General features: G+C 38.4%; 1 protein-coding gene across 3 annotated transcripts in view; it reads left to right on the plus strand.

Moving 5' to 3' along the window:
- NAA25 (N-alpha-acetyltransferase 25, NatB auxiliary subunit) overlaps positions 1 to 27,539 on the plus strand; it is a 73,311-nt gene extending 45,772 nt beyond the window's left edge. For all 3 annotated transcript variants that reach the window (XM_036076628.2, XM_036076629.2, XM_078060953.1), the window contains 10 exons: positions 87 to 186; positions 4,691 to 4,842; positions 5,368 to 5,493; positions 8,134 to 8,377; positions 8,815 to 8,938; positions 9,792 to 9,857; positions 11,108 to 11,205; positions 14,178 to 14,288; positions 18,681 to 18,827; positions 24,667 to 27,539. In XM_036076628.2, the coding sequence (XP_035932521.1) occupies positions 87 to 186; positions 4,691 to 4,842; positions 5,368 to 5,493; positions 8,134 to 8,377; positions 8,815 to 8,938; positions 9,792 to 9,857; positions 11,108 to 11,205; positions 14,178 to 14,288; positions 18,681 to 18,827; positions 24,667 to 24,789 (1,291 nt within the window). In that variant the 3' untranslated portion in view covers positions 24,790 to 27,539. The remainder of the gene's footprint in view (positions 1 to 86; positions 187 to 4,690; positions 4,843 to 5,367; positions 5,494 to 8,133; positions 8,378 to 8,814; positions 8,939 to 9,791; positions 9,858 to 11,107; positions 11,206 to 14,177; positions 14,289 to 18,680; positions 18,828 to 24,666) is intronic.
- The last annotated feature ends 230 nt before the right edge of the window (positions 27,540 to 27,769 follow it).

Raw genomic sequence — 27,769 nt, forward strand, 5'->3', positions numbered from 1 at the left:
GCTGTAATAATTTGAAGTGTGGTTGATACTGGAGGTGGTAAGTATAACACGCTTTGTTTTTCTTTCTTTCTTCCCTTCTGACCTAGCTATCTTTTGACCCGCTACGCCGAATCCCTAGGTCAGTATGCTGCTGCATCCCAGTCCTGTAACTTCGCACTCAGGTTTTTCCACTCCAACCAGAAAGATGTAAGTGAAAAATATTTTTTAAAAATATGTTCTTGCCTGCTGAATGCACATGATTCAGAGAACATCTTCCCTCACGTGGCAAGCGCGCGTGTGGAGGTGCACCATGCGTACTTGCAAGTGCCCTTAGGCCATAGCTTACTGACCATGTCTTGTTAGGTAGAGGTAAAGAGTTATTTGTAGTTGCTAGAGTGGGTGTGTTTAATAGAATCCATGCAGAGGTATAGTTAAAATGGTATTAACAGAGTAGGAAATGGTATTCCTCTTAGACCTATCTTTTAATTTCTAAGAGACTTTTTCTAAGGGTATAAGAGGTAACCCATAAGTGTTTCTGGCCTGGGATGCCATAGAAGATTCTGCAACAGCAGCTGCCCTTTTTTCTGAAGTTTATACTACCATGCTCTTTGCCAACAGCCAGTACACTTGTATTTTCTTAGAATTATAAAATTGACCAGTTGAAGGATATTTCAAGAAACTTGTGTCAATAGTGTGTTTTAAAGTAGCAATAAATAAGGTAGAGCTATGTGCCGTAATGAAAGGATGGGATTTGCACCATATTTTTCACTGCAAGCAGACTTGGTCTCCACTTGTCCGTTAAGCAGAAGTTTTATATAGTCTCTAGTCAGTCAACCAGCTGTGCAAACCCACCTAGAACACAGGCGAAAAGAAGGCAAATCTCTAGGATGGTCATTGCCTGCTTTGTTCTCATGTGCTTCTAAAACTCATTGCCTGGAATTCGGCCATGCCAGGTATCTGTCCGTAGTTTTCTGTTTTCATGGTCTAACAGCAACTAAGGAACTTGGCAAGAAAACTGGTTTTTGGGGTGGTTCTTTTGTAACTGTAATAGCTGTGGCTAATCTATCTTCCATTGAATTCTTTAGCCTTGTATTAAATAGAAGACAGAGCAGAAGCATTTCTGAACAATGGAATATAGGTTTATTGTTGTCAGCTTGCAGTAATTTTGTCCTGACAAGCCTTAGGGGAAGGCCTAGAGGGCTGGTGTAGCAAGGGATGGTAAGCTGTGCATCAGTTGGCTTTTAAGCCCTAGTCCCCTTCCCCTGTGGTGCCCTTCCTCCAATGATTGGGATTTCCGTTCATACCTTATTTTGTGCCATAGCTCCTGATCAGGGAGAGAAGGAAGTAGGCATCAGCATTTGAACATGCTGCCTGGAAGGTGCTGGCCTGGCTTAGAGATCCGAGTGCATCTCTAGGACCTTGGGTTTCTAAAATATCCTAGCACAAGTAGGCAGTTGAGTTATAAATCTGTGTGTTTGTACTGTGTGTTCAGGTATCTGTGCTTGCCCTTCTCTGTTCTTAAGAAGTTTCACTAAGTCAAGGGAAAAAAAATCAAAACTGTTCCTCAGATCTCATTATTCTGGCTGTCATTTCTGTATTTCTAAGAAATATTTGATTTATTAATGACTCCTTTTCAAAGTTTTGTTTCTCAAATAACTCTGAGGTGGAAGTTGGGGGTAAATAAGAGATTAATCCATGCCTGGTGGCTGGTTTTATTCTAGTTTTTAATCATCCAGCATTCTAGAAGCACCATATTGTTCCTGATTTGGTCAATAAGTCACATTTCATATACTATTGAAAATTAACCTTTAATTTTTTCCCCCGCAATTATTGTGTCTAAAGAGTTGTTTTGAAAACAAAACACACCCACCCCAAAACAAAACAACTTAAGTTATTGTTACAGAGAAAGGAGATCCTCAGGAATGATTTGAGAGGGTATTTTGTTCTCAGTGGCTTTTTTTTTTTATCTTCGAAGTTTTGCTGATGCATGTGTAGCAGGAGTGACTAATTGGTCTGAATATATGTGATGCTGGACCTGATCATTTTATTGATCTGGGAATAGGACTCTCTGCTTGAAATTTATTTTTATTACTACCAAGAAGAAAGAGTTTATTTAATCTTACTGAAGTAAATATCTTTGGGGAGCCCTAGAGGCAAAAGCAAAAACCAATACAGCAAGGAAAATGCACCTTAAACCTTCATGCCTAGCTTGAGTCCCAAAATAGGGAACTGGAGACTGTGGGTGTGGACTGTTTCCTATAGGAATTTGAGGATAAGAAAGAGCATGATTTTAGTGTTGCCTTGTATGTGTTAAACCTTCTGATAGTATTAGATACATCTCTGGAAAGCTAAAGCTCTATGTTCTATGTCTTTTATTCTTGGTAGTTTTTGAGATCCCCAGATGGTTTTTTTCTTGAGTGACTGATGTATTTCAATTCCCAACTTGCTCTTTGAAAGAACGTTTTTACTCCTTAACTGGAAAATCCAGTGTTCGGTTTGTAAGGCTTTGTGCTATGGGATTGAAAGTTATATTTGGAAGGTCTACACAGGGATTTTCTTTCTGGAAAGGTCATCATTGTTGCTGTCATCTTACTTTGGAATAGATTTTTACAATATGAGACTTAGAGCCAGATCTTCTTATCTCCAAAAGTTACTTTTTGGAAAAGTACTTGTTTGTACTTTAAAAATAATTTCCCTTTAAAAGTCTGTTCTGGTATTCATGAAGATGATCATTCAGGGTTTGATGTCCATCTATTTTGTTAATTTTTACAGTGACCAGGGTTCATTTCAGGAATCCATATGGGATATAACTAGCCTCACGGTGCAATAAATGAGTAGAAATAGGTACGGACAACATTCTCTGATATTCAAAAGTTTTTAAAGTGCCTGTGGCTTCCGGTTTTGCCTGCAGTTCCAGTAGGGGTTGTCTCTTCAAATTGTAGACCTCTCTCATGCTCAGTCTTACTGCAGGATGCCCAGGCCCTTTTCTAGCTCTGCAGTGATACTTTGCTGCAGCATTAAAGGAGGACTACCTTAAAAACAGAAGCCAGAGAGCTGCAGTTACCTTCTCAGTTTGCTAAAGGACTACATTCCCTTTCTGTTGCCCCTTGTTTTTCTTTTTTAAAAAGTTACTGCCTTTTTTTTCAAAAGTGGTATTCCATGGACCACTCAGAAATTAAAACTGCCTCTATACTTTGTAAAGCTGAGTTCTTTTCTTTAATCAGCATATTTTGGAGCTGTAATTGAGAAATTTGATTGGAATCCCCAGAAGTCCTGTTTTTATCCTGATGAATTGTTGGATCATTATGTTCCTAAGCAGCTGGTTTTTTCAAGCTGTAAGTTCGTGTTGCAAGGGCTGATGGTAAACCTTGCTTTTTCCAAGCCAAGAGGCCATCGGATAGGCATGTTGTGTTTAGAGTATCCTGGCCTCTTCTTGATGGGGCATATCACTGTCCTTTAATCAGGCTAGAAGGTACACTTGAGCTTTTTCGGATAGTCCTTCTTTAAACCTGCAGGATCACAAGTAATCTTTTTAATTTTCTTGTGTCCGTCCGTCTTTAATTTCTCCAGATACTGCAGGCAAACAGCTCGCCGAGGTGTCCCATGGGGTTTAAAAGCCGCATCGAATGCAGTTGAATTAGCGCCCGTGGCGCAATCCCGCGGCCTGAAATGAACCCTGCAAGGCTGTATATCAGAGGGTATGTTGTTGACTATTGGCCTATTTTCCTACTGGGCAAATAATTCAGTCATAATGGAGATGGGGGCAGAGCTGACTGAGGCTGTGTAAAAAGACTGGCTTTTCTAGAAAGGTTCTTTGGGGCAGACATCTACTTTGAGCTTAACATTCCTTGGCCCAAAAGGGTACCCTTCTGACTTCTGATCCTGATGGCATAGGCCCATACCCATAAAATGTTCTTCCCTGAGATTTTCTTCTATTGTGCCAGAATTTCTGTTGACAATTCTTTTTCTTGCCTCTGTTCACAACATTTCATCTGTACATATGTATTAATCTAAAATTAAAGCGCATTTGGTGAGTGTTCCCTTCACTTACTTGTTCATGGAATTTTCCAGCATAGGTCTTATGTAGTTTGGATGGACAAGAAACCTGGTTCTTGCAGTCTTTCTGTCCTCAAAATGGAGTCTGATGAATTCTTATGGGTCTTTTGTTTGTTGTCTTCTATCCTGATGTAATGCATATATGCCCTGTTTGTGATACATAGTACTCAGAAATAAACAAAACCAAGGAGCAGCCTGTCTTTTTTCTGGAGGCGGGTGATTTTTATTTGGGTTGGTGGTGGGGTGGTTATATTATTCTGGTGTTTTTGGAACCTTTGTATAAAACACAATTTATCTTAGATGCAGAAAAACATGGACTAACATCCCTTCCACAATGGCACTAACAAACTGATGTGGTATCACAAAACCTCCAGTCCTACTGAATTGAAAGACATAACTGCTAAGAGAAAGTCTCTGTGGTGGTAGCAGCAGCTGGGTATTATTAGTAGTAGAATTAGTAAAGTACACATACGACTCTGGTATAGGAAAGAAGAAAAATAATGTTTTTTCTGATATTCTACTTGATAACCTTTAAAGATTAGATTTCACATCTTACTTAATTTTTAGTTTGAGTGTTTTGTTTTGCCTGGCAAGGTTTGCCTTCATTGTCTGATCTGTGAAATATTTATACGGAGGTGATGTCTTTCCTTCCCAGACCTCAGAATATATTATTCAAGCTTACAAATATGGTGCATTTGAGAAGATCCCAGAGTTTATCGCTTTTAGGAACAGGCTGAATAATTCTCTTCATTTTGCACAAGTCCGTACTGAACGGATGTTGTTAGACCTTCTACTTGAAGCAAATATGTAAGTATTGCACAAGAGCTAAAAAGGAACTAAGGATTAGATCAGAACCTGAGAGCCATTAATGGGCTCCTGGGTGGTAATAGCAGGCCTAGGCTAAAGAAAAATGGGGAAAAAAAAAAGAGAGAGAGAGAGAATGAGAGAGAGGAAGTTGGTGGGAGCAGAGAAGAAAGGGGAAGTGACCCAGGTCATGTCGTGGGGAATGACGGGCGCTACCAGCACCGCACCATCTCACGTCACGTACACAAGCCAGCCACCCCACTCCATGTCGTGTTTAAAGGGTTTCCCTTCCCCTGTTAAACATGGGATTTCAAGAATTAATGTTGATCCACTTCCAGATGCTTTCTCTTGCTGTGTAGCAGGCCAGCATGATATGGGCTTGGTTCTGTGTCATCTTCTGTGAACCTTTACTTCTTAATAGTAAATCCTTCTTCCTCTTTCTTGTCCTTTCTAGTAAAACAAAGTTGTGGCTAATGTTTTCATGGCTGTTTTACTATTGAAATAATACATAAATTTTCTATATCACAGATCAACCAGTTTAGCAGAAAGTATAAAGTCAATGAATCTTCGGCCAGAAGAAGATGACATTCCATGGGAAGCCTTGCGAGACAACAGAGATTTAAATGTTTTCTTTAGCTGGGATCCAAAAGACAGGTAACTGGAATTAAACCCCAAGTATTTATTTTTGAACAATTAGGATGAATCTAAGAAATACAAAAAAAAATCTCTTTTTTACACAAATAAAATAACATGGTTATTGTAGGGATAAGGTATACGTAAGCCAAATGAAGAAAATGACTCTCACTCCTATGTTGGATTGCTGGCTAATCTAAAAATTAGATTTTCCTTCATAGCATACATGAAAAGAAGTTCCAGATGGATTAAAGGTTATGTGCTAAAACCCCTTAGAAGTTCTACAAGAAAATTAAAAAAAAGAAAGAAAGAAAAAAATAATTTTTTTTTTTTTTTGAGAGAGAAAGAGATAGCATGGGGGTTGGGGGGCTGGAGGTGGGGTGGGGCGGGAGCAGAGGGAGAGGGAGGGAGCAAATCCCAAGCAGGCATCACACCCTGTGCAGAGCCTGATGTGGGGCTCAATTTCGAGATCATGACCTGAGCTTAAATCAAGAGTCGGACACTTAACCGACTGTGTCATCCAGGCACCCCTAAAAAATATTTTTAAATGGTTAGGGAAAGCCTTTCTTAGCATTACCTCAAACCTGGAAACATAAAGGATTTGGTCTCTGTAACTATTAACCTTCTATATAGAAGTAAATTTGTTAACAAGTTCTAAAGGTATGTGGTAGATTGGTAATTTTCTTCGTATAAATATCTTTCACATAAAGGGAGACTTTTTTAAAGTTTTTTTTTGTTTGTTTGTTTTTTCAGATTTTATTATTCATTTGACAGAGACACAGTGAGAGAGGGAACACAAGCAGGGGGAGTGGGAGAGGGAGAAGCAGGCTTCCCACGGAGCAGGGAGCCCAATGTGGGGCTCAATCCCAGAACCCTGGGATCATGACATGAGCCAAAGGCAGATGCTTAACTGACTGAGCCACCCAGGCGTCCCTAAAGGGAGAGTTCTTAATAAATCAGTAAGAAGAAGATAACTAAAAAACAAATTGGACTTAAGAAATTCAAAGAGATGTACCTTACAGTGATAAAGATTTTTTTTTTTAACTATTGGACAAAGATAAAAAAAGATTAATACTTGTGGTCAGCAAGGTTATGGGGAGAGAGGTTGTTGCACATTGACATGGAGATATAACTTTATATAACCTTTCTATAGAGAATTTTAGTAATCTGTATTAAGATTGAAAATTCCATATCCCACTTAATTCAGCAGATCACTTCTAGGAAAGTACAACCAAAGGCAGTAAGTGCACAAGCATGCAGAGATATGTATACGAGGTAGTTCTGAATATACATTTGACCCCTGAACAATGCAGAGTTGGGGTCTGACCCCCTTGCACAGTTGGAAATCCATGTGTAACTTTTAACTCCCCAGAAACTTAACTACTAAGATCATATTATTGACTGGAAGCCTTGCCTATAACATGAACAATTGATCGGCACATATTTTGTATGTCATGTGTATTATATCCTGTATTCTTAGAATAAAGTAAGCTAGAGAAAGAAAATGTTATTAAGAAAATTACAAGTTAGAGACAATACATTTACAGTACTGTACTGTATTTACAAAAAAAAAAAAATCTGTGCATAAGTGGACCCATGCAGTTCGAATCAGTGTTGTTCAAATGTCAACTGCACCATGATTTGGGGATTGCCAAGACCACATTCAGTGATTTGCTAGGACTCATAATTAACCTATAGTTGTCTTCACAGCTAAGGTTTATTATAACAGGACAAATGATAGGATCAGCAAGGGAAAAAGACACAGAATCTGGAAAACTCCATGCACAGACGTCTAGTGCTCTCTCCCTCCTGTGTTCCTAGCAGCAAAAAAATGCAGTGATGTGTGTGCAGCATTTCTGCCCAGAGAAGCCCATTTGAGATTTGGTGCCCAAGGTTTTTACCAGCTGGTTATGTAAGCACCCTCTGTCCATCATGTGTCAACATTCCAGACTCCCAGAAGGAAAGCAGGTGTTCACCATAGACCATATGGTTTGTACAAAAAGCCTAGGCATAGTGAGCCACTGTTATCATGTAGGGAATGGTTGGGGTGCCAAGTTCCTAGATATCAGCTAAAGGTCAACCTTGCAAGCTGGCCCTTCTAAAGATAATAGTCTCAAGCTTTCTATGTTAACTCTTTTCTGCACACTGTCAAAAAAGATGTCGTTTGCAAAATAGTATAAATATTATGAACCCATTTTATTTAAAACATGTCAAATTATATAAATATTTTTAGTTGCAGTTTTGTACATCTGTATTGTAAGAGTCTGAAAGGATTGATACCAAGCTTGTTAATATTGCAGGTGTTTGGTTTATCGCACATTTTTCTATTTTTCAGTTTTCTGTCATTTGAAGTTTTTATATCGTGTATTTTGTTGAAAATGCATGATACAAGAATTTTCAACAACATTTTCAACAAAATACATGATAAATATTTGTTATCAGAAGTCTCACTGAAGCGGAAAAATGACCTGTTAGGTAGGTTATCATTCCCCATTTTATTGATCCTGAATTGGGGACTTGGGTGATTGGGTTTATCTGAGATCATTCAGCTAGGAGACGAGTACCAGGACCATTCAATGGCATCTTGCCTGATGGAAGTAAAGCTTAAAAGATGTAAAGGCAACACATTGAATAAAATGGATGGTTTGGTTTCTTTTTAAGGGATGTTTCTGAAGAACATAAGAAACTTTCCTTGGAGGAGGAGACCATGTGGTTAAGAATCCGTTCCTTAACATTGCGGCTGATCAGTGGACTTCCAAGTCTAAACCACCCCGTGGAGCCAAGGAACTCGGAAAAGACCACTGAGAATGGTGTGTCCTCCCGGATTGATATTCTTCGTTTACTCCTTCAACAGCTGGAGGTGGCCATGGAGACGGGAAAGCGATTTATTGAGAAGGAAGTTCAGGTATCATCAATATGTGTTTACCATCAAAGCTGCAATAACCTATGACTGTCTTTTTAAAAATAGGAATTTGGGGGTGGATGAATAGTAAAGAACAGTATTTTGTCCCAGTTTATGGCACCTCTAGGAAAAACCTGATTTTATAGACTTGGGAATTACAGAGGCTTCCTCACTATCCAAACTGGATAGCAAGGAAAAGCAAAATAGCTTTATTTGTAATGGTAAATACCATTAAAAATGGTATTTTTAATAGCTGTCAACAAACTAATACGGAGTTTCTGTTTTCACCATAATGATTCAGTTGTTAGTTTAGTTAGATCAGTGGTTTGCAACTTAATCACTGAGATAGACCTTATCCAATAGTTATAGTCCCCTGTTTTCTTGTTTTATATAAATTTAGATGGATTTAAAGGACATTACTTTTTCCCCTTTTTTTCCAGTATCCTTTCCTTGGTCCTGTACCTACCAGAATGGCTGGATTCTTTAGTTCTGGCTGTTCTCAGTGTCAGACCAGTTCTTTTTATCTTGTTAGTGATATTTATGAGCTGGACACCAGTGGTTTAGGTAAGTATACATTTGCATGAGTGTATTTACTAGGTCTTTGTCTTTGAAAACTTAGTAAATGTAACAGTTCACATATTTGGACAGATTGGGAGGAGGCGGAAGGTGTTCTGGAAGTGTCTGGTTTAATATCAAAGAAGCTACATTCTGGGGCGCCTGGGTGGCTCAGTCGTTAAGTGTCTGCCTTCGGCTCAGGTCATGATCCCAGGGTCCTGGGATCAAGCCCCACATCGGGCTCCCTGCTCCACGGGAAGCCTGCTTCTCCCTCTCCCACTCCCCCTGCTTGTGTTCCCTCTCTCGCTGTCTCTCTCTCTGTCAAATAAATAAAATCTTAAAAAAAAAAAAAAAAAAAAAAAGAAGGTACATTCCTAGGTTACCAAGTAATGTTTTAGAAATTTAAATCTTCCCTATTTAAAATCACTTGTTAGGTCCAAAAGTTGAAAAAATCCTTAATTTGTTGAAGTATTGTTGGATTTCAGATTGAATTCTTTACGAAACTTTGTGGAAAAGACTATTTTCCTAACTCAATGTGAATCACACATATTCCATTAACCGCCCCCCCCCCAAAATCATAAGGTTTGTGGATTCTGTCATTGAGAGTATTTGAAGCACATAGATTTTAAGTCTTCCTAGAGAACTTTAGGTATTACTTTTGAGAGAAAGGTAATTAATGCCCTTTTTTCATTTTACTTTCTTTTATCTTTTTCTTTGTCTCTCAGTAATGAAATTTGATACCTGTGAGTCTTAAGAGTAAAGAAAATGTCCTTGCCCATGAGTTGCTTACAGTTGTTGATCTTAGTTCTTTTTCTTTCTAAAAAAATGAATTGAATGTTTTTTCTTTTTTTTTCAATTTTAGAGGATACAGTGGAGATCCAGGATCGAGTAGAGAATAGTCTTAAGTCTTTACTAGAACAATTAAAAGGTAAGCATTGTGACTGTGGACTCCCATATTTTATTGTCTGACAGGAACTCATTTTTTTAGCAGAAATTTGTAAGAGTTGCAAACAACAACTTGAAAATAATAATGCATACTTTCGGTATTTTGAAAGACTTATTTTTAACCTTAAGAAGTGTTGATTACAAAAGTAGTAGACAACCTACTATAAAACAGTACACAAGTGGGTATGGTCTTTCTCCCATTCCCAGCTCCATTCCCCCAGAGAGAAGTAAATACTTCTACTTACAAGGTAAGTAACAACTTCTGGAGTCTATACTCCCAGATGCCCCCTAAACAGTCTTACATGTGTATGTGGAAATACATAGTAGTGATTTTATTTTTTTTAAACACACGAAAGGGTATAATACATACTATTTTTTATTTTAATGTTTTTTTGTCTTGAACATTTACCATGTCAGTTATATATAATATTCCACAGTATTGTATCAGTGTACTAAGTTTATTTATGTATGCCTCATGGAGTATATAACATACTATATACTTGAGTTATTCATAACTGTATTTATAATAATGCTGAAATGAACATCTTGGGACATAAGTGTTTGGGTACTTATTTGAGCATTTCCTTGGGATTAAATTCCTGGAAATAGAATTGTTTGGTACAAGAGGACATAAATGCATTTCAAATCTATAAGGGTCTTTCTTTTCAAGAGCATAAATGGTCTTTTATTTTATTGCCCAACTGAAGAATGATAATTAAAAGACAAAGATTGTGAGAATAAAACATGGTATTTATTATGAAGGTGAATTTCTGTTATGCACCTTAGTCTTTTAGTCCATAATGGCATACATTCTTTTAAATCATTCATTTGGAGTCTTAATTTTATTGTGGCAATGGCCTGTTTGTGGAAAGGCTAGCTGGTGTTTAGACTCTAGAATATACAATTTATAAGGCCACCTTTTATATTTTGAAGGCAACAGAGCAATAGTTACATGGCTTTTTAAAGAGCTTAAAGTAGGGGCTCCTGGCTGGCTCAGTTGGTAGAGCCTGCGACTCTTGATCTTGGGGTCGTGAGTTTGAGTCCCACCTTGGGGGTAGAGATTAAAGAGCTTAAAATAGATATCCTTTGTTGTTTGGTTCACTGTGGGGGAAAAAGCTTTCTGGATTAAGCTTTTTATATTTGCTTACTCTTTATTAGAGTGTACATTGTATTCCTAAAAATATCGTTGAAACCAAAGCTGAATAAAACAATAAAATACTTTCCTGTTTTCAGATGTCTTCAGTAGATGTAAAGGTGACCTCTTAGAAGTTAAAGATGGTAACTTGAAAACACGCCCTGCTCTTTTAGAGAACCTAGTCTTCTTTGTTGAGGTATGTCTTTGTTCTCTTCCTAAAAAACTCGGTTTTCCTTAATTGAGTGAAGGATTAATTTTTAAAAAATGAACAGGTAATAGGCACCTTACACCTGTAATTTAATCCTCCACCCCCACCTTTTGTTAAGTGAAAAGCAATTTAAATCATTTTAAAAAAAATTTTTTTTTTAAATTTTATTATGTTATATTAATCACCATACATTACATCATTAGTTTTTGTTTTTTTTTTTAAGATTTTATTTATTTGACAGAGAGAGACACAGCGAGAGGGGGAACACAAGTAGGGGGAGTGGGAGAGGGAGAAGCAGGCTTCCCGCGGAGCAGGGAGCCCGATGTGGGGCTCGATCCCAGGACCCTGGGATCATGACCTTAGCCAAAGGCAGATGCTTAACGACTGAGCCACCCAGGCACCCCCGTCATTAGTTTTTGATGTAGTGTTTCATGATTCATTGTTTGTGTATAACACCCAGTGCTCCATTCAGTATGTGCCCTCTTTTTTTTTTTTTAAGATTTTATTTATTTATTTGAGAGAGAGAGAATGAGAGAGAGCACATGAGAGGGGTTAGGGTCAGAGGGAGAAGCAGACTCCCTGCCGAGCAGGGAGCCCTATGCGGGACTCGATCCAGGGACTCCAGGATCATGACTTGAGCCGAAGGCAGCCGCTTAACCAACTGAGCCACCCAGGCGCCCGAGTATGTGCCCTCTTTAATACCCATCACCAGGCTAACCCACCCACATCATTTTTGAATGAGTTCCTTCCAAGCATACTAAGGTTTTGTTCGTAATGAATAAAACTTGCAATTTGCTTTACCAATCTTTAAAAATTCCTCAGATTTACTCCAAATCTGTCTGTTCTCTGTTCACTTTCTTTTTGACTCAGCTATTACGCATTTTAAGTTAATTCCACCAGCTATTTATTTATTTATTTTACCATGGATTTTTTTTATTATTAACATATAATGCATTATTTGTTTCAGGGGTACAGGTCTGTGATTCATCAGTCTTACACAATACACAGCGCTCACCACAACACATACCCTCCCCAGTGTCCATCACCCAGCCACCCCAACCACCAGCTTTTTATTTTTATTTATTTTTATTTATTTATTTATTTTTTTAATGAACATATAATGTATTATTTGTTTCAGGGGTACAGATCTGTGATTTATCAGTCTTAAACACAATTCACAACACTCACCATAGCACATACCCTCCCCAATGTCCATCACCCCAACCACCCCATCCCTCCCACCCGGCTCCACTCCAGCAACCCTCAGTTTGTTTCCTGAGATTAAGAGTCCCTCATAATTTGTTTCCCTCTCTGGTTTTGTCTTGTTTAATTTTTTCCTCTCTTCCCCTATGATCCTCTGCCTTGTTTCTCAAATTCCACATATCAGTGAGATCATATGATAATTGTCTTTGATTGACTTATTTCGCTTAGCGTAATACCCTCTAGTTCCATCCACATCATTGCAAATGGCAAGATTTCATTTTTTGATGGCTGCATAATATTCCATTGTATGTATATACCACATCTTTATCCAGTCATCTCCAGCCACCAGCTTTTTAAATTTGTTGTTGCTATTCACTAATTACTAAGATTCTGCTTTTTTTTTTTTTTTTAAGATTTTATTTATTTGACAGAGAGAGACATAGCGAGAGAGGGAACACAAGCAGGGGGAGTGGGAGAGGGAGAAGCAGGCCTCTCACTGAGCAGGGAGCCCGACATGGGGCTCGATCCCAGGACCCTGGGACCACGACCCGAGCCGAAGGCAGACACTCAACGACTGAGCCACCCAGGCACCCCTAAGTTTCTGCATTATGAAGGAAAACCCAGGCACTGATTTAGCAAAACTTTCTCCTCTTTTTTAACCAGAGAGAAGAGGAGGATTGCAAACACTCATAATCCATTATCTTATTTTTGTCACATATTTATTTACTTTTCTCCTCCTCCTAGTCTGTTCTGGTGACTGGCACAGTGTAAGTGTCTGACTGAACAAATCAGTAATAATTGCATGGGTGTGTCCATACACTCTGTAGCAGAGAAGAAGCATAGGTATAACCACGTAACTTAAAGGAGGAAACATGCTGACCAAGGAGATTTCTCTGTTTTTTGCGTTTTTTTTGTTTTTGTTTTTTTTAGAGAGAGCATGGGGGGAGGGGCAGAGGGAGAGAGAGAATCTTTTTTTGTTTAAAGATTTTATTTATTTATTTGAGAGAGAGTGTGCAGGGGGAGGTGCAGAGGGAGAGGGACAAGCCAACTTTGTGCTGAGTGCAGAGCCTGATGTGGCGCTCTATCCCATGACCCTGAAATCATGACCTGAGCCTAAATCAAGAATCAGACCCTTAACCGACTGAGCCAGGGGCCCCGAAGGAGAGAGAATCTTAAGTGGGCTCCACGCCCAGCATGGAGCCTGACGTTGGGCTCGATCTCACAGCCCTGAGATCATGACCTGAGCCGAAATCAAGAGTCGGATGCTTAACTGACTGAGCCAGCCAGGTGCCCCTCTCTGTTTATATTTAAGTTAAGATTTGTAGGTGAGCTAATATCTTACTGGGCTGGGAGGTGGGTGGGGAGAGGCATATTTTAACGAACGTTTGGATTCCATGCGTAGGAATTTGGACCTCTCACTTGAGTGGAAGGGATTTCTACTTCCTGTAAAGGAGTGAAAGGAAATTGGACCAAGTGGAGGATGGCTTTAGGGCTGGATGAGCTAGAAGTGAGGTTAAAGGTTGAAGCAATCATAGTATTCTGAGCAGTATTCAGATGAAGGTCTTCTGGATCTATGTGGTAATTGTAGAAATTAATCGAATCTCTCTAATCTGTAGCAGAGAACTAGAGAAGAATTTGAAGGGATTTGCACAGACGAACTGTCAGCAAGGATTGTTTAATCCATAACCCTTAACTGTTCCTGATAGATGTCTTGAATATAATCCTTATTGATGAATTTGCAATTTTTCCTCTTTTAGACTATTTCTATTATCCTTTGGGTGTCCAGTTACTGTGAGAGTGTCCTGCGACCATACAAATTAAATTTACAGAAAAAGAAAAAGAAGAAAAAAGAAACCAGCATCATCATGGTAATAACAGAGAAAATACAACCTGGCTGCATGCTGCTTTTTCTTTTCACTGTTTTCCTGCATATTATAAGAGAGCTTAGGATCCTGTGTACATTCAGTTTCTCTCCCCAGCTTGTTTTTGTTTTTAAATTATACACCTATAGAAAAGCCGAAACACTAGCATGATGACACCCAGATATCCTTACCTAGATTCACTTGTTGATACCACTTTGCCCCATCGGCTTTATCTTTCTCTTGCTCATCCTGTCATCTACCCCCCCTTGTTTGTTGAACTGTTTGAAAGAAAAGTATAGACTTTGTGATACTTAACAGGATAGAACAGGGCAGTCTCCTACAAAACCACAAGACTCAAATTTTCACAGTCCAGACATTAATATTGATAAAATAATATTATAATGTCCGTATTCAGATATCCCCCGTTATCCCAATTGTGTCCTTTATTATAGCCTTTTTCAAAATACTAGAATCCTATTAAGGATCTAACCTGGCTTTTAGTTCTCATGTCTTTTTACCCTCCATTAATTTAAAATACTTCCATAGCCTTTTTTGTTGAAGAGAGTCTAGCTAGGTTTTGGTAGAATGCCTTGCAATCTGGATTTTGTTAATTATTTCTTTGGGTTTAGGTTCAACAAAAATGCTGCGTCTGTTTTAGCAAATTAAATCAGGAGGCACTAAGGTTGTTATGTCCCATTTTTGGTGCTTTCAGATTTAATTATTTGATAAAGGAAATGTCTATGGATTTCTTCATTGTAAAGGTGCCTTTTCCCCCTGTAATTATTAAGTCATCTGTAGGATGATGCTTTGAGACTGTGAATATCCTATTCCCTTACCAGCCTTTCACCTACTGGTTTTAGCATCCACTGTTAAGTCTAACTTGCATGGATCATTTGGTACACTGATGGTTCCACAATGGTGATTTTTAAAAATTCTGTCAATCCTTTATCACCTGTTAGTTAGCATTTTTCTGTAGAATAGAGCTGTCTCACCCCCATTCATATATATATATATATAGTTTTTAATATTACTATTTGAGTATCATTCTTTTTAAAATTTCTCTTATCCATTATCATCATTTTGTTGTGCATGCTCAGATTTGGCTAATGGGAGCGACTTTAAGCTGGTTCCTGTCTTTGAACATGTCTTCACCAGCTTTGGAGCCCTTGTTTCTGGAACAGCAAAATGCTCCATCCTCTTTGTTCCCTTGAACTGAACCGAGACATTTTTCCAAGGAGCCCTGCCTGGTTCCTTTATGGGGAGTGGCATTTCAAAACCAAGATATAGGTGTTAGGTGTACTAATTGTTAATGGGGTTTCAAGTTTATGTTAGTGGAAAGAGGAAATTTATTTACTTTACACATGCAACACACAGAATAATTAATTCTTACTGATACCTCTAGTTTTAGTCCGACATCATAGCATTCTTCCTTCTTTTCTTTCCCTCATTCCAGTTTGTAGCTCCTCCCCCCCCCAGGTTTGAACCCCAGTTCCCTACAGCATCAATATATTTATTTCACTTGTTTTACAAGAAATACTAAATAGTTTTGGAATTACATCATTATATCATTTGCATTACTAGTTTCAATAAGCCACTAAATAAAGTTCAAGTTTTTTGCAGTTTTTCTTTGTCCTTAGAATATGTTCCAGTGAATAGAAACAGTTGAGGTACTCGGTAAAAATACTGGAATTAAAAACTGAGATTATATTATTAGTATGATATAAATAAGATTCACTTATTTCTCTTTGTCTTCAGTTTTAGAGTGTCCTCCATCTTTATTGATTTAATTTTCGAATGTGTAAAACATTAACATAATTTGTATTCTTTTCATAAGGAAAGTTACTTAGGATTCATTCTGCACAGGACATGCTGTTTTATTAATGTCTGAGTTTATCCTATCATAAATGGGAGATTTTTCTTCACTGTAGCAACATATAGTGACCATTGTCATTTGAAAATGTTGATGGTTTTAGTGGTAATACTGACTTTGTGCATAATTCAGTAACAATTCAGGAATTCTTTAGATTTGACACTGGGCTTTGCTGGATGTTTCCATTCATTCAGAAACAAAGGGTAGTTATATTTGGATGAGGGGCTAAGTGAAGGAACCTTCTCTCTTTTTTCAAGATAATTTAACAGATCATGAATGTAAAGTTTGAAAATATAGATAAAAGTTGCTCTGTTATTCTCTTCTAATGAAAGCCTATGTTCCTAGAACATGTTGAATAGCTTGTTAGTATTTGGATTTTGGGGCGGGGGTGGTGGTGGTTTGTAGTTATTGCTTTTCTAATTTCTAAAAATGAGAACAGCTTTCCTATTTTTTTGATCATCAAAGTAACCTAAAGGTGTGAATAAAGTGAAGATCACTCATATTCCCACCAACCAGTGATCACCACTGCAAACCACCCAGAATTATGCTCTATATCTGCAACTTGCCTGTTTGTGTTTTCACTTAACAGGGTAACTTGGACATCTCTTTTGGAGATACATAGATGTATCCCGTTAACTTTTTTTTTTTTAAGGTTTTATTTATTTGAGAGAGAGAGAATGAGAGAGTGCATGAGCTTGCTAACGGACCAGGTTTCTTGTGTTTGTCTGATTTTTAAATTGTGTCATATGTTGCTGGGATTTCTTTGATATATTTTTTGTTCATATCTTTGCCCACTTTCCATTTGTGGTAGTAATATTTTTCCTAATGATATATTTTAAGCTATTGGGCTCTTAACTTAATAATGTTATTAATTCTGTATCCCATATGATGCAGTTTTTTTTAGTTTTTCATTTATCTTTTAACTTGAGTAATTTTTTGGTCAACATAGTAATTAAAAAAAATTTTTTTAATGGTTCTTAGCTTGGTGTAATGTTTAGAAAGCCTTTTCAATTTATTACACAAGCCATTACCTAAATTTTCTTTTGGTGCTTTGGTGGATTTTTTAAAACTTAGATATTTACTCTATTTGGAATTTATTTTGGTACTTACTTTTTATTTTGTTCATTTTTAAAATTTCTTTTTTAAGATTTTATTTATTTATTTGACAGAGAGAGACACAGCAAGAGAAGGAGCAGAAGCAGGGGGAGTGGGAAAAGCAGGCTTCCTGTGGAGCAGGGAGCCCGATGCGGGGCTCGATCCCAGGACCCTGGGATCATGACCTGAGCCGAAGGCAGACGCTTAACGACTGAGCCACCTAGGCACCCCTATTTTGTTTATTTTTTAAAAGATTTTAGTTTGGGGGCACCTGGGTGGTTCAGTCGGTTAAGCATCCAACTCTTCGTTTCGGGTCAAGTCATGATCTCATGGGTTATTGGGCTCTGTGCTCAGTGGGGAGTCTGCTTGAGATTTTCTCCATCTGCCCTTATCCCTACTCATGTGCTTGCTTGCTGTCTCTCTCTCAAATAAGTAAATGTTAAAAAAAAATTACTTTTAAGTCATCCCTACACCCAAGGTGAGGCTTGAACTCAAGACCACAAGCCCCAAGATCAAGAGTTGCATGCTCTACTGACTGAGCCAGCCAGGTGCCCCTATTTTATATTTTCAGATGTCTAGCTAGTTATCTCAGTACCATTCATCCACTGCAAACCACTGTTTTGAGATGACAACATTTACGTCCCCTTATAGTCTTTGGTTTATCTTGGGACTTGTTTCCTTTCACGTTTTATCATTTCACTTATATACCAGTACTGTCTGGATTTCATGTAACTTTATAATATACTCTAATACATATGAGGGCAAGTTCCCCTTAACTGCTATTTTTCAGAATTTTCGTGACTGTTGTACCCATTTTTTTTTTTTTTAAGATTTTATTTATTTATTTGACAGAGAGAGACACAGTGAGAGAGGGAACACAAGCAGGGGGAGTGGGAGAGGGAGAAGCAGGCTTCTGGGCTCAATCCCAGGACCCTGGGATCATGACTTGAGCCGACGGCAGACTCTTAAACGACTAAGCCACCCAGGCGCCCCATTACCCATTATTTTTTCTATTGGAACTTAGAAAACTCTATTTCTGTTATTAACATTAGAGGAAATCTCAAAGACATATAGAGAAGAAATGAAATTTTGGTTCCTCTCATCTTCTTTAGTGTTCCAGAAGATTCTCAGCCTGAAGTTGAGTAATGACCAACTAAGATATTTTCTATTGGTTTTTCCATCTCCAGTTCCCCAGAGTGAATAAACCCCATTTAAAAAAAATGCTTCTCATTGTTGCTGAGTTAAGCATTATTTGGTGGCAATTAAGTTTACCGTGGTTTGAGAGACTGTCTTAATATCCAAAACTGTATCCATCCTGGTTACTATTAATAGCATTAAGTAATACTGTAGCAGGAAGTTAATATAGCTTATGAGATGTAAGCAAAGGAAATATGTTTGATAATCTTTCATCTTTTTAAAAATCTTTTTTCCAGCCACCTGTCTTCACCAGTTTCCAAGACTATGTTACTGGGCTTCAGACTTTAATTTCCAACGTCGTGGATCATATTAAAGGGCTTGAAACACATCTAATTGCACTTAAACTTGAAGAACTTATTTTAGAAGATACTTCTCTCTCACTGGTAAGAGCCTATAGGCGATCAGCAGTAAGTTATTTGTAGATACTCAAGTGTTCTTTTCTTTATCACAAGGACAAGTTAATTTCAATTCATCATCTGCTCCATATAGGACTTGTGATTGGAAGGTGCCTAGCAGCAGTGTTTTGTTGTGTCATTGGTGGTGGTGGGTTCCCCTCCCCCTTCACTTCTCCCCACCCCATTACCTCCTTTCTGTACATTTTGGGGGTTGTTCCTTTACTGTGAAAACTGATGATTAATTAATGAGGAATACAATTAGAACTATTCGTATTGTGAACAACAGAGGAAACCAGCCATTGAGATCCAGGGATAGTCTCCTTGAGTGAGAAGTTACCTGCTGCTGGGTTGGCTGGTTTCTTTGCTACCCTAGCAGTTATCACCTGAAAAAGAGATGCTGGACATCATAAATAATTATGTCAGTAATAATTAGGCTGGAGCGTAAGCCAGTCAAAAGGGGGAATGGAGCCCAGCATGGCATCAAAGGTACCCCTCGTCAGATTGCTCCTGGTAAGTACTTCAGGCTAGTTTCTTAAAAAATTGTTAGCAAAATCCTTGTAAAGTCTTGCCTTTAAGATATGTATTCTTTAAAAAATTTAAATTAGTAAACTTTCAGTCTGAAATGATTGTCAGGTGAGTTAACATTCACCAGCCTAGTTGCTCTAGTGATGAAACTCCAGTCGTGAGGGAGTGCTCCCTTGAGTAGTTCATCTGACTGAGCCTCTGCTAGTGAGGGAGCTCCTCCACTAAGGAGAGCAGCCATCATTTCCAGCCCCAGACCTTCCCAGGAGGAGAATGAATGGAATCTTACGTGGCACACCAGTTTTAAAGATTGTTAAGCCCCTCTTTTGTAAAGCTTCAACTCATTAGAGCTATAAACAAGGGGCTTACTGTGGGAAGGGGCTCAGAGCCTTTAATAACATTTCCGAAGACTGGTTAAAGAAAGCAGATGTATTCAGAGGTGAAACTAGAAGTTTGGTTTTAGACAGTTAAGCTGTCTTTCCTATGTACATTAGAATGAATATAGACGCTTCACTGGTGAGTAGGACTAATTGATGGATTAATTCTTTAGTATTTTTGTTTTATTTATTTAGTCTTTCTTTTTTCAAGCTTTACATTGTTTTAAAAAGTAAAATAAGCACATGGTAAAAAAAGGTGGCATAAATAAAGACTGTATAGTGAAATGTCTTCCTCCCATTCTAACACATTTCCTAGTTCGTTTCCAAGAAGGAACCATTATTGTTGGTAGCTTCTTGTACAATCTTCCTGAGTTGATAACCCAGCTACAAGCATATGATATCTCTTTCCTTCCCCACAACCTTTCACTTTTAAACACAAATGATAGCATACTATACTATAGACAATATACAGAAGTATATAGAAATATACTGTATACTATAGAAAATAGAGAATAGCACCTCTCATTTCTCAGCCCCAGATAAGTCCCAGTCTCACCATCAGAACCATTCCCACCTCTTCCTCTTCTGTATTCCTATAACACATTTGTATCTGCCACTAGCCTTTATGACTTCTGGGCACTTGGGGAGACAGTAAAGGCCTAGTAATTGAATTCTTTTTTTTTTTTTTTAAAGATTTTATTTATTTATTTGAGAGAATGAGAGAGAGAGAAAGAGAGAGCACATGAGAGTGGGAGGGTCAGAGGGAGAAGCAGACTCCCCGCTGAGCAGGGAGCCCGATGTGGGACTCGATCCTGGGACTCCAGGATCATGACGTGAGCCGAAGGCAGTCGCTTAACCAACTGAGCCACCGAGGCACCCCCTAGTAATTGAATTCTTGAGAAATAGGTGCATCCTAGCTAGGATTCTTGCCTTCTTTTTTTTTTTTTTTTTTAATTTTTTTTTTAAGATTTTATTTATTTATTTGACGGAGAGAGAGATAGCGAGAGCAGGAACACAAGCAGGGGGAGTGGAAGAGGGAGAAGCAGGCTTCTTGCTGAGCAGGGAGCCCGATGTGGGACTTGATCCCAGGACCCTGGGATCATGACCTGAGCCGAAGGCAGACGCTTAACGACTGAGCCACCCAGGCGCCCTAGGCTTCTTGCCTTCTACCTCCCACTTGCACATCCCTCTGAAAGAAGAGATACTTGATGGTCCATTTGGAACACTTTTACATATAGGGAAATATGGTAATTAGTGGTAGATTTCCAGCTATTTGACTTTTTAGAACAAACCCAAACTTACTCTCTACTCCAAACTCTCATCCCCTTTCCTGAGTATTGTAGAACAATAAAAATCAAAATTATAGTATCGTTAAAAAAAAAAAAAAAAATCTTAGGGACGCCTGGATGGCTGTCAGTTAAGCGTCTTCCTTCGGCTCAGGTCATGATCCCAGGGTCCTGGGATCGAGCCCCGCATCGGGCTCCTTGTTCAGCAGGGAGCCTGCTTCTCCCTCTCCCTCCTGCTCCTTCTGCTTATGCTTGCTCGCTCTTTCTCCCTCTGACAAATAAATAAAATCTTAAAAAAAAAATCTTAAAGATCACAAACGAATGAATGTCACATCGCTTCATGTCACATGCTTCATTGGGCTTTGCTGGGTACCTTTGAGATTGTTAATATAAATTTATTGAGCTTGCTGTTTTGGGTAAATGCTCATAAAATACAGTGATCAAAAGACCTAGGTGTAACTCTGGAAAACAGTATGGAGGTTCCTCAGAAAGTTGAAAATAGAGCTACCCTATGACCCAGCAATTGCACTACTGGTATTTACCCAAAGGATATAAACACAGTGATCCGAAGGGGTACGTGCACCCCAGTGTTTAGAGCAGCAATGTCCACAATAGCCAAACTGTGGAAAGAGCCCAGATGTCCATCAGCAGATGAATGGATAAGGTTGATGTGGTATAGCTATACAATGGAATACTACTCAGCCATCAAAAAGTGAAATCTTGCCATTTGCAACGATGTGGATGGAACTAGAGGTATTATGCTAAATGAAATAAGTCAATCAGAGAAAGACAGTTATCATATGATCTCACTCATGTGGAATTTAAGAACCAAAACAGGATCATAGGGGAAGGGAGGGAAAAATAAAACAAGACGAAATCAGAGAGGGAGACAACCCATAAGAGTCTCTTAATCATAGGAAACAAACTGAGGGTTGCTGGAGGGGAGGGGGGTGGGAGGGTGGGGTAAGTGATGGACATTAAGGAGGGCATGTGATGTAATGAGCACTGGGTGTTATATAAGACTGATGAATCACTGGACTCTACCTCTGAACTATTAATACACTATATGTTAATTTGAAAAAAAAGACCTGGCTGTAGAGAGATGCATACAAATTAATTTGGAGATATGATAGAGGCACAAAAACTGAGTGAGTCAGAAAGAGTCTTACCGGAGAGGGGACATTTAAGGATTAATAAGTTTTCAGTAGGTAGACCGGAATGGATGAAAGGAATCCAAAGCAGAAAGAGGCAGACTAAAACATGGAGGTAGAAAGGTGAAGTGTGTGGGGGCACCGTGAGTTAGTCGGCAGAGCTAGAGCACATGGTATGTGGGAAGGACTGTCCAGTACAAAGATGACAGGCACAGTAGCCCGCTGTTGCTGGTTGTGTGGTTGTTGTTAAAGGATCTGTGCCTTCTGATGTGAGGAATAAGATTTCTCATTTTAAGTATTCATTCTGAAGGTTATCTTTAACTTTGGGCTACTTTAGATTTTTCAAGACTTGACTCTGTCCTCATCTTTTTTTTTTTTTTCTTTAAGATTTTATTTACTTGGGCACCTGGGTGGCTCAGTAGGATAAGCGTCTGCCTTCGGCTCAGGTCATGATCCCAGGATTCTGGGATCGAGCCCCGCATCGGGCTCCCTGCTCCGTGGAGAGTCTGCTTCTCCCTCTCCCTCTGCTGCTGCTCCCCCTGCTCGTGCTCGCTCGCTCTCTCTGTCAAATAAATAAAACCTTTAAGATTAAACTTAATTTGACAGAGAAGAGAGAGAGAGAGAGCACGAGCAGAGGCAGAGAGAGAATCTCAAGCAGACTCGCCGCTGAGCACAGAGCCCAATGCGGGGCTCAATCTCACAATCCTGAGATCATGACTTGAGCTGAAACGAAGAGTCAGATGCTTAACTGACTGAGCCACCCAGGTGCCCCATCCTTTTCTTTTGACCTTGGGAAGTCACTTAACCTTCCTGGGCCTCAATTTCTTTATCTGTAAAATGGAAATCATATACCTCTTTTATAGGATTATAGTGAGGATTACACAAAACAATGGAGGGGGTATGGGAGGATGGGGTATTTTATTGCCTATTTTTATTGAAGTCGTAATACTTATACCAAGCAGCACCAGCCACCAAATGTAGGGTCCATATAGTGCTGGCTATTTGTCTTTTGGGTGGAAAAAATTTTTTTCTTCTTCAGTTCAGTTTCCACTAGGTTTACTTCTTTTTTTTCTTTCCTTTCTTTCTTTTTTAACTTGAAACACTGTGCCTCTGGGCTGCCACCTCCAGTCCTAGTCCTTTTTCCTCTTCCCTAGGGGTATCCAATGAAACTGGTTGTGTGTCAAGACCTTTTAATATAACCTTATAATGTACTCTAATAGCTGGTAGGTTTTTGAAAGTAAATGATAAACTCTATTTTACACTGAAACTTGGCTTTTTTTTCACCTAACTTTATATTCAAGAGACTTGTTCAGGCTAATGCATATACATCTGTCTTATTCTTTTAAACAACTGTATGGTATTCAAAATATGAATGGATCATAGCCATTGGATATTTTAGTTGTTTATATACATTTACTTTTACTACAGTCCTGAATGAAGTGTATTTTACATACCTTCTCTACTAATGCACATGTGTATTTCCAAAGTAGATGAGGTCTCAAGGTAATATTGTTCGGCCAAAAGGTGTGCTTCCCTGGGTTCTTCAGGGCTTTGCAATTGCCAACTTCATGTAACCCTAACCAGTTCTCAGCCAACCTCCTTTCTCTGTTTGAATACTCCATCCTTTTATTTTTTGTAGTCTCTACTTGCAGGTCAAGTGTGTAGCACATATTTGAGGAGGTCTAGGAAAGCTTTGTTATTTTTTTAGCTGTTTGGTCTCTCGAACCCATGGACTTCGTCAGTGTGGAGGGACACCTATCAATATTGTAACTAGAAAAGTTGGCAAAGGTAAAAGGTAAATTTGATGCCTTTAAGAAGTGGCTCTGATAGGGGCGCCTGGGTGGCTCAGTCGTTAAGCGTCTGCCTTCGGCTCAGGTCATGATCCCAGGGTCCTGGGATCGAGCCCCGCATCCGGCTCCCTGCTCTGTGGGAAGCCTGCTTCTCCCTCTTCCACTCCCCCTGCTTGTGTTCCCTCTCTCGCTGTGTCTCTTTCTGTCAAATAAATAAATAAAATCTTAAAAAAAAAAAAAAAAAAAGTGGCTCTGATAATGTCCAAATTAATAATTTCTACTTTTGTTTTCTGATGAAATAATCACAAATCTTAATTTTTCTATTTTGTACAGCTAATAACAAAATAGTAGTGATTTTATATCCAGACTACTTAGTAATTTCTACCTTTTTTTCTGGATGAACATTAATAATCAGGAATCTCAGTTTTTTTATTTTGTATAACTTAGAATACTGATGAAAGAATTGAAAGAATAATGATGCTAAAGCAGTAGGGTGTCAGTGAAAAATCACATGGAAAAATACTCATCTGTGATGAGCTTTAAGCCTTCTTTGCATTTTATGAAATTGAAAATGACCCATTGTATTCTGATGGAGGTTGCAGTGAGACCAAAGGTAATGGTAATTTTTACTTCTATGAGTGGAACTATAATCTGGGGGAATGCTTTCAGAGCAAGACCACTAATTCTTACCTCCTTTGTAGGAAGAGAGAAAATTTTCAAAGACTGTGCAAGGGAAGGTGCAGAGCAGTTATCTACACTCACTTCTGGAAATTGGAGAGCTGCTGAAAAAAAGACTGGAGACCACAAAGAAACTAAAAATTTAAGGAAGTGTGAACCACAGGCACCAATGACTCTACAGCAGAAAATGACATCATCTTCCCAGGCAAAAGCTACAACTGGTTGACCATCATTTTAATCCAGAACTTCCTCATAAAATGCATGAAGGACTTTGATTGTGAATTAATTTTTTAGGTATTAAATGTATACAACTGATTAAATTATTGTATATAAAGCAGAAGCAGGACCCTCATCTGGGTTTGACCACTTTTTATACATGTTCATATGCATATGGCAGCCTCAAGAGAGCCCCACTTTTCTTCTTTCCTCCTATCACCAGAAACATCTGGTGGGTGGGTGTGGGAGGGGGTCCTATAAAAGCAGCAATAGAAATTAAGCATAAAGCATTGACCTCAGAGCAGCTGAATGGGCCTACCATTATCGTAGCGGGTGTTTGGTCTGGTCCTTGAGCCTTAGGAAGCAGAAAGCAGAAGTATAGGGGGACCATGACTGGGAGAAGGCCCTCTTTCCACATTAGTTTAGTTTTGAGGCTTCCTCAGCTGCTTGGCTCCCACAGAACCCAAAGCAGGTACCCAAAGAGCCTCAGATGAAATTTGGCATAAGCACCTGTCACTGAAGAGCACCACTCAGATGACCACGGGCACTCAGTGTTTGGCTTAATAGTCCAAAAGCCAAGAAATCCCCATCTTAGCTCCTGTGAAAGTTAAATCACAGATAGGCTTGTGTTAACTTACACCATATGGAGGGGAAAGCAGTGCAGACCACTTATGAGCCTGCTGAGGACTAGCTTGCTGTCTTTCTCCATCTTTGGGAAAGATGGGAATCACTGTTTTAAAGAAGAGAGGTGTACATAATTTATGCAAGCAAGTCTAATACCAATGTCATTGGTTTTGTGAGATATATATATATGTATATGCTTTTACATAAATATTTTCAAGCATATATATATATATATATATATATGCTTGAAAATAGATTTAATACTTTAGTGTTTTTTAAGTGGGGGGTTTGGGGAGGAAGGAAGGAATGTATATTATGGACTTAACCTAGGTTTTAAGTTTTAGGCTGGCAAAAGAAATGTTACCCATTGGGTTTGACGTTTGGTCTACTTTCTTCAAACTTGAGAATTACACCAGGATGGTGTTTACATTGCTTACCTGGAGCTCCCCAAGACTATAGCTTCAGAGGTTGGTCTGACAGAAAAGATAAACATTGCTCTTGAAAGTGTTACACAGTTTATATAATTGCTTTGATAACTTTTTGCATTTGAATCTGTGCTTCTGTTTTTGGTCTTTGTTACTCAAACACCATTAAAGTTAGTAATTCTGTAAGAGCAAAGATACGAGTTTGATGAGAAAATTCAAGCATCTGATGGAGGGTTGATTGGTCTTAAAGACCTTACAGGTCCTTTCCTACTCCTCCAGTGAAATGTGATACTTTTTTCTTTTAAAAGGAAACAAAAGAGAGCTTGGGAAATCTTTGTATGCAAAACAATTGCATTTTGTCCCCTCATCGTGACTTTCTTAGATTCACAATTTGATAGGGTGATTAATAGCTGCTTAAACTTCCAAGGAGATTTTTAAGAAAATTACTACATTATCTGTTCAAAATAAGACTTGCTGGAAATCCTAGTCCATCAAGTAATTTCAAGAAGTTATTTTTTGATGTAAGTTGATACCCACAGCCATCATACCCCATCCCAAATGGAAGAACTGCCTTGAACAAGATGAGTTGAAAATTCTTACTGATTCCAAATCTAATTTAATGACAACATATCATAATTTCATAAAACTATTGCCTATTTAAAATGATGGAACTTGGTGTGTGTATGAGGGTGGGGGTATGTGTGTATGGCATGTGTTCTTGAAATGATGTTTCTTTGAATATCCAAAAATACTGTACATAGAAATAGAAATGCTCCATGAAATAAGTCTTCAGCTGACCATGGTCAATCTAGCATATGTGTGGTCAGTGAGCTGGCTTTGGTCCTCAGGGACAGTGCTTGACTCCAGTGGTCTACCTAACTAGTCTTTTGCCTAGGGGCACCTGGGACCTCTCCTGGTTTTAGTGACAAATAATGTTATGTTGAGGTTATGCTTCCTTTGTTACTTGCTGACTTTCCTACTAAATGTAGCATTTCAATTAGATCCAACCTCTTACATTTTGGGATAATTGTAAAAAGAATGAAATTATGCAGAAATGGCCAATATCTTTTATTGATCTGTTCTTTTGGAAACTGTTATGCACTATAAATTGTGTACAGTTTAAAAAAAAATATATATATATATATATATTCTTACATGAGTAAAAAGCACCCTCCAGCAATTGTATGTCATTGGTATTTGAAGAGAATTCCCAAATAACCCATTGCTGCTGCTGCTGTTTTTGGTTTGTGTGGGTTTTTTGTTGTTGTTGTTGTTGTGTTTGTTTTTGTGTGGTAAATTGATAATTTAAAAAAAAAAAAGGAAAGGAAAAACACGACTACTGTTTACAGACTGAAAAATTACTGCTTTTTATACTACTGAGATCCTAAGTTAAGACTCTCCAAAGCAAACATTTGGTTTAAATCATTTATCTGATGTGGATAAAGCATAGAGAAATTTTTAGTGTTCTTCACATAATGGAAAATGTACAAATGCCTAGCTGTGTTGCCCATCAATTTTGTATATTTTCATAATTTTAATTGTTCAAAATTGCATTATATTTTGCAATCACTATGTTCAACCTGGATTTGTCTTTCATTTAAACTTTTAATATAAAAAGGGGTTTCAATGTATCTATGGCCTTGTTATTGAAACTCTTCCTACTTATTTGATGTCATTTATTAATATGGGAAGTATATATTCTTCCTTCTTCAGAACTAAGTGAAGCATACATAGCCAATTCAACTAGATGGGTTAATTTATATAAACACTTCCATTTTAAGTTGGCATTTCTGCCTGGGTCATATCTGCTTGGATTCCTAGAAGCCACAACCTTTTAAATGATGTAATTCATCTCAGTTTT

The sequence above is a fragment of the Halichoerus grypus genome, chromosome 13, assembly GCF_964656455.1.
Source record: "Halichoerus grypus chromosome 13, mHalGry1.hap1.1, whole genome shotgun sequence".
NCBI classification, from domain to species: domain Eukaryota; kingdom Metazoa; phylum Chordata; class Mammalia; order Carnivora; family Phocidae; genus Halichoerus; species Halichoerus grypus.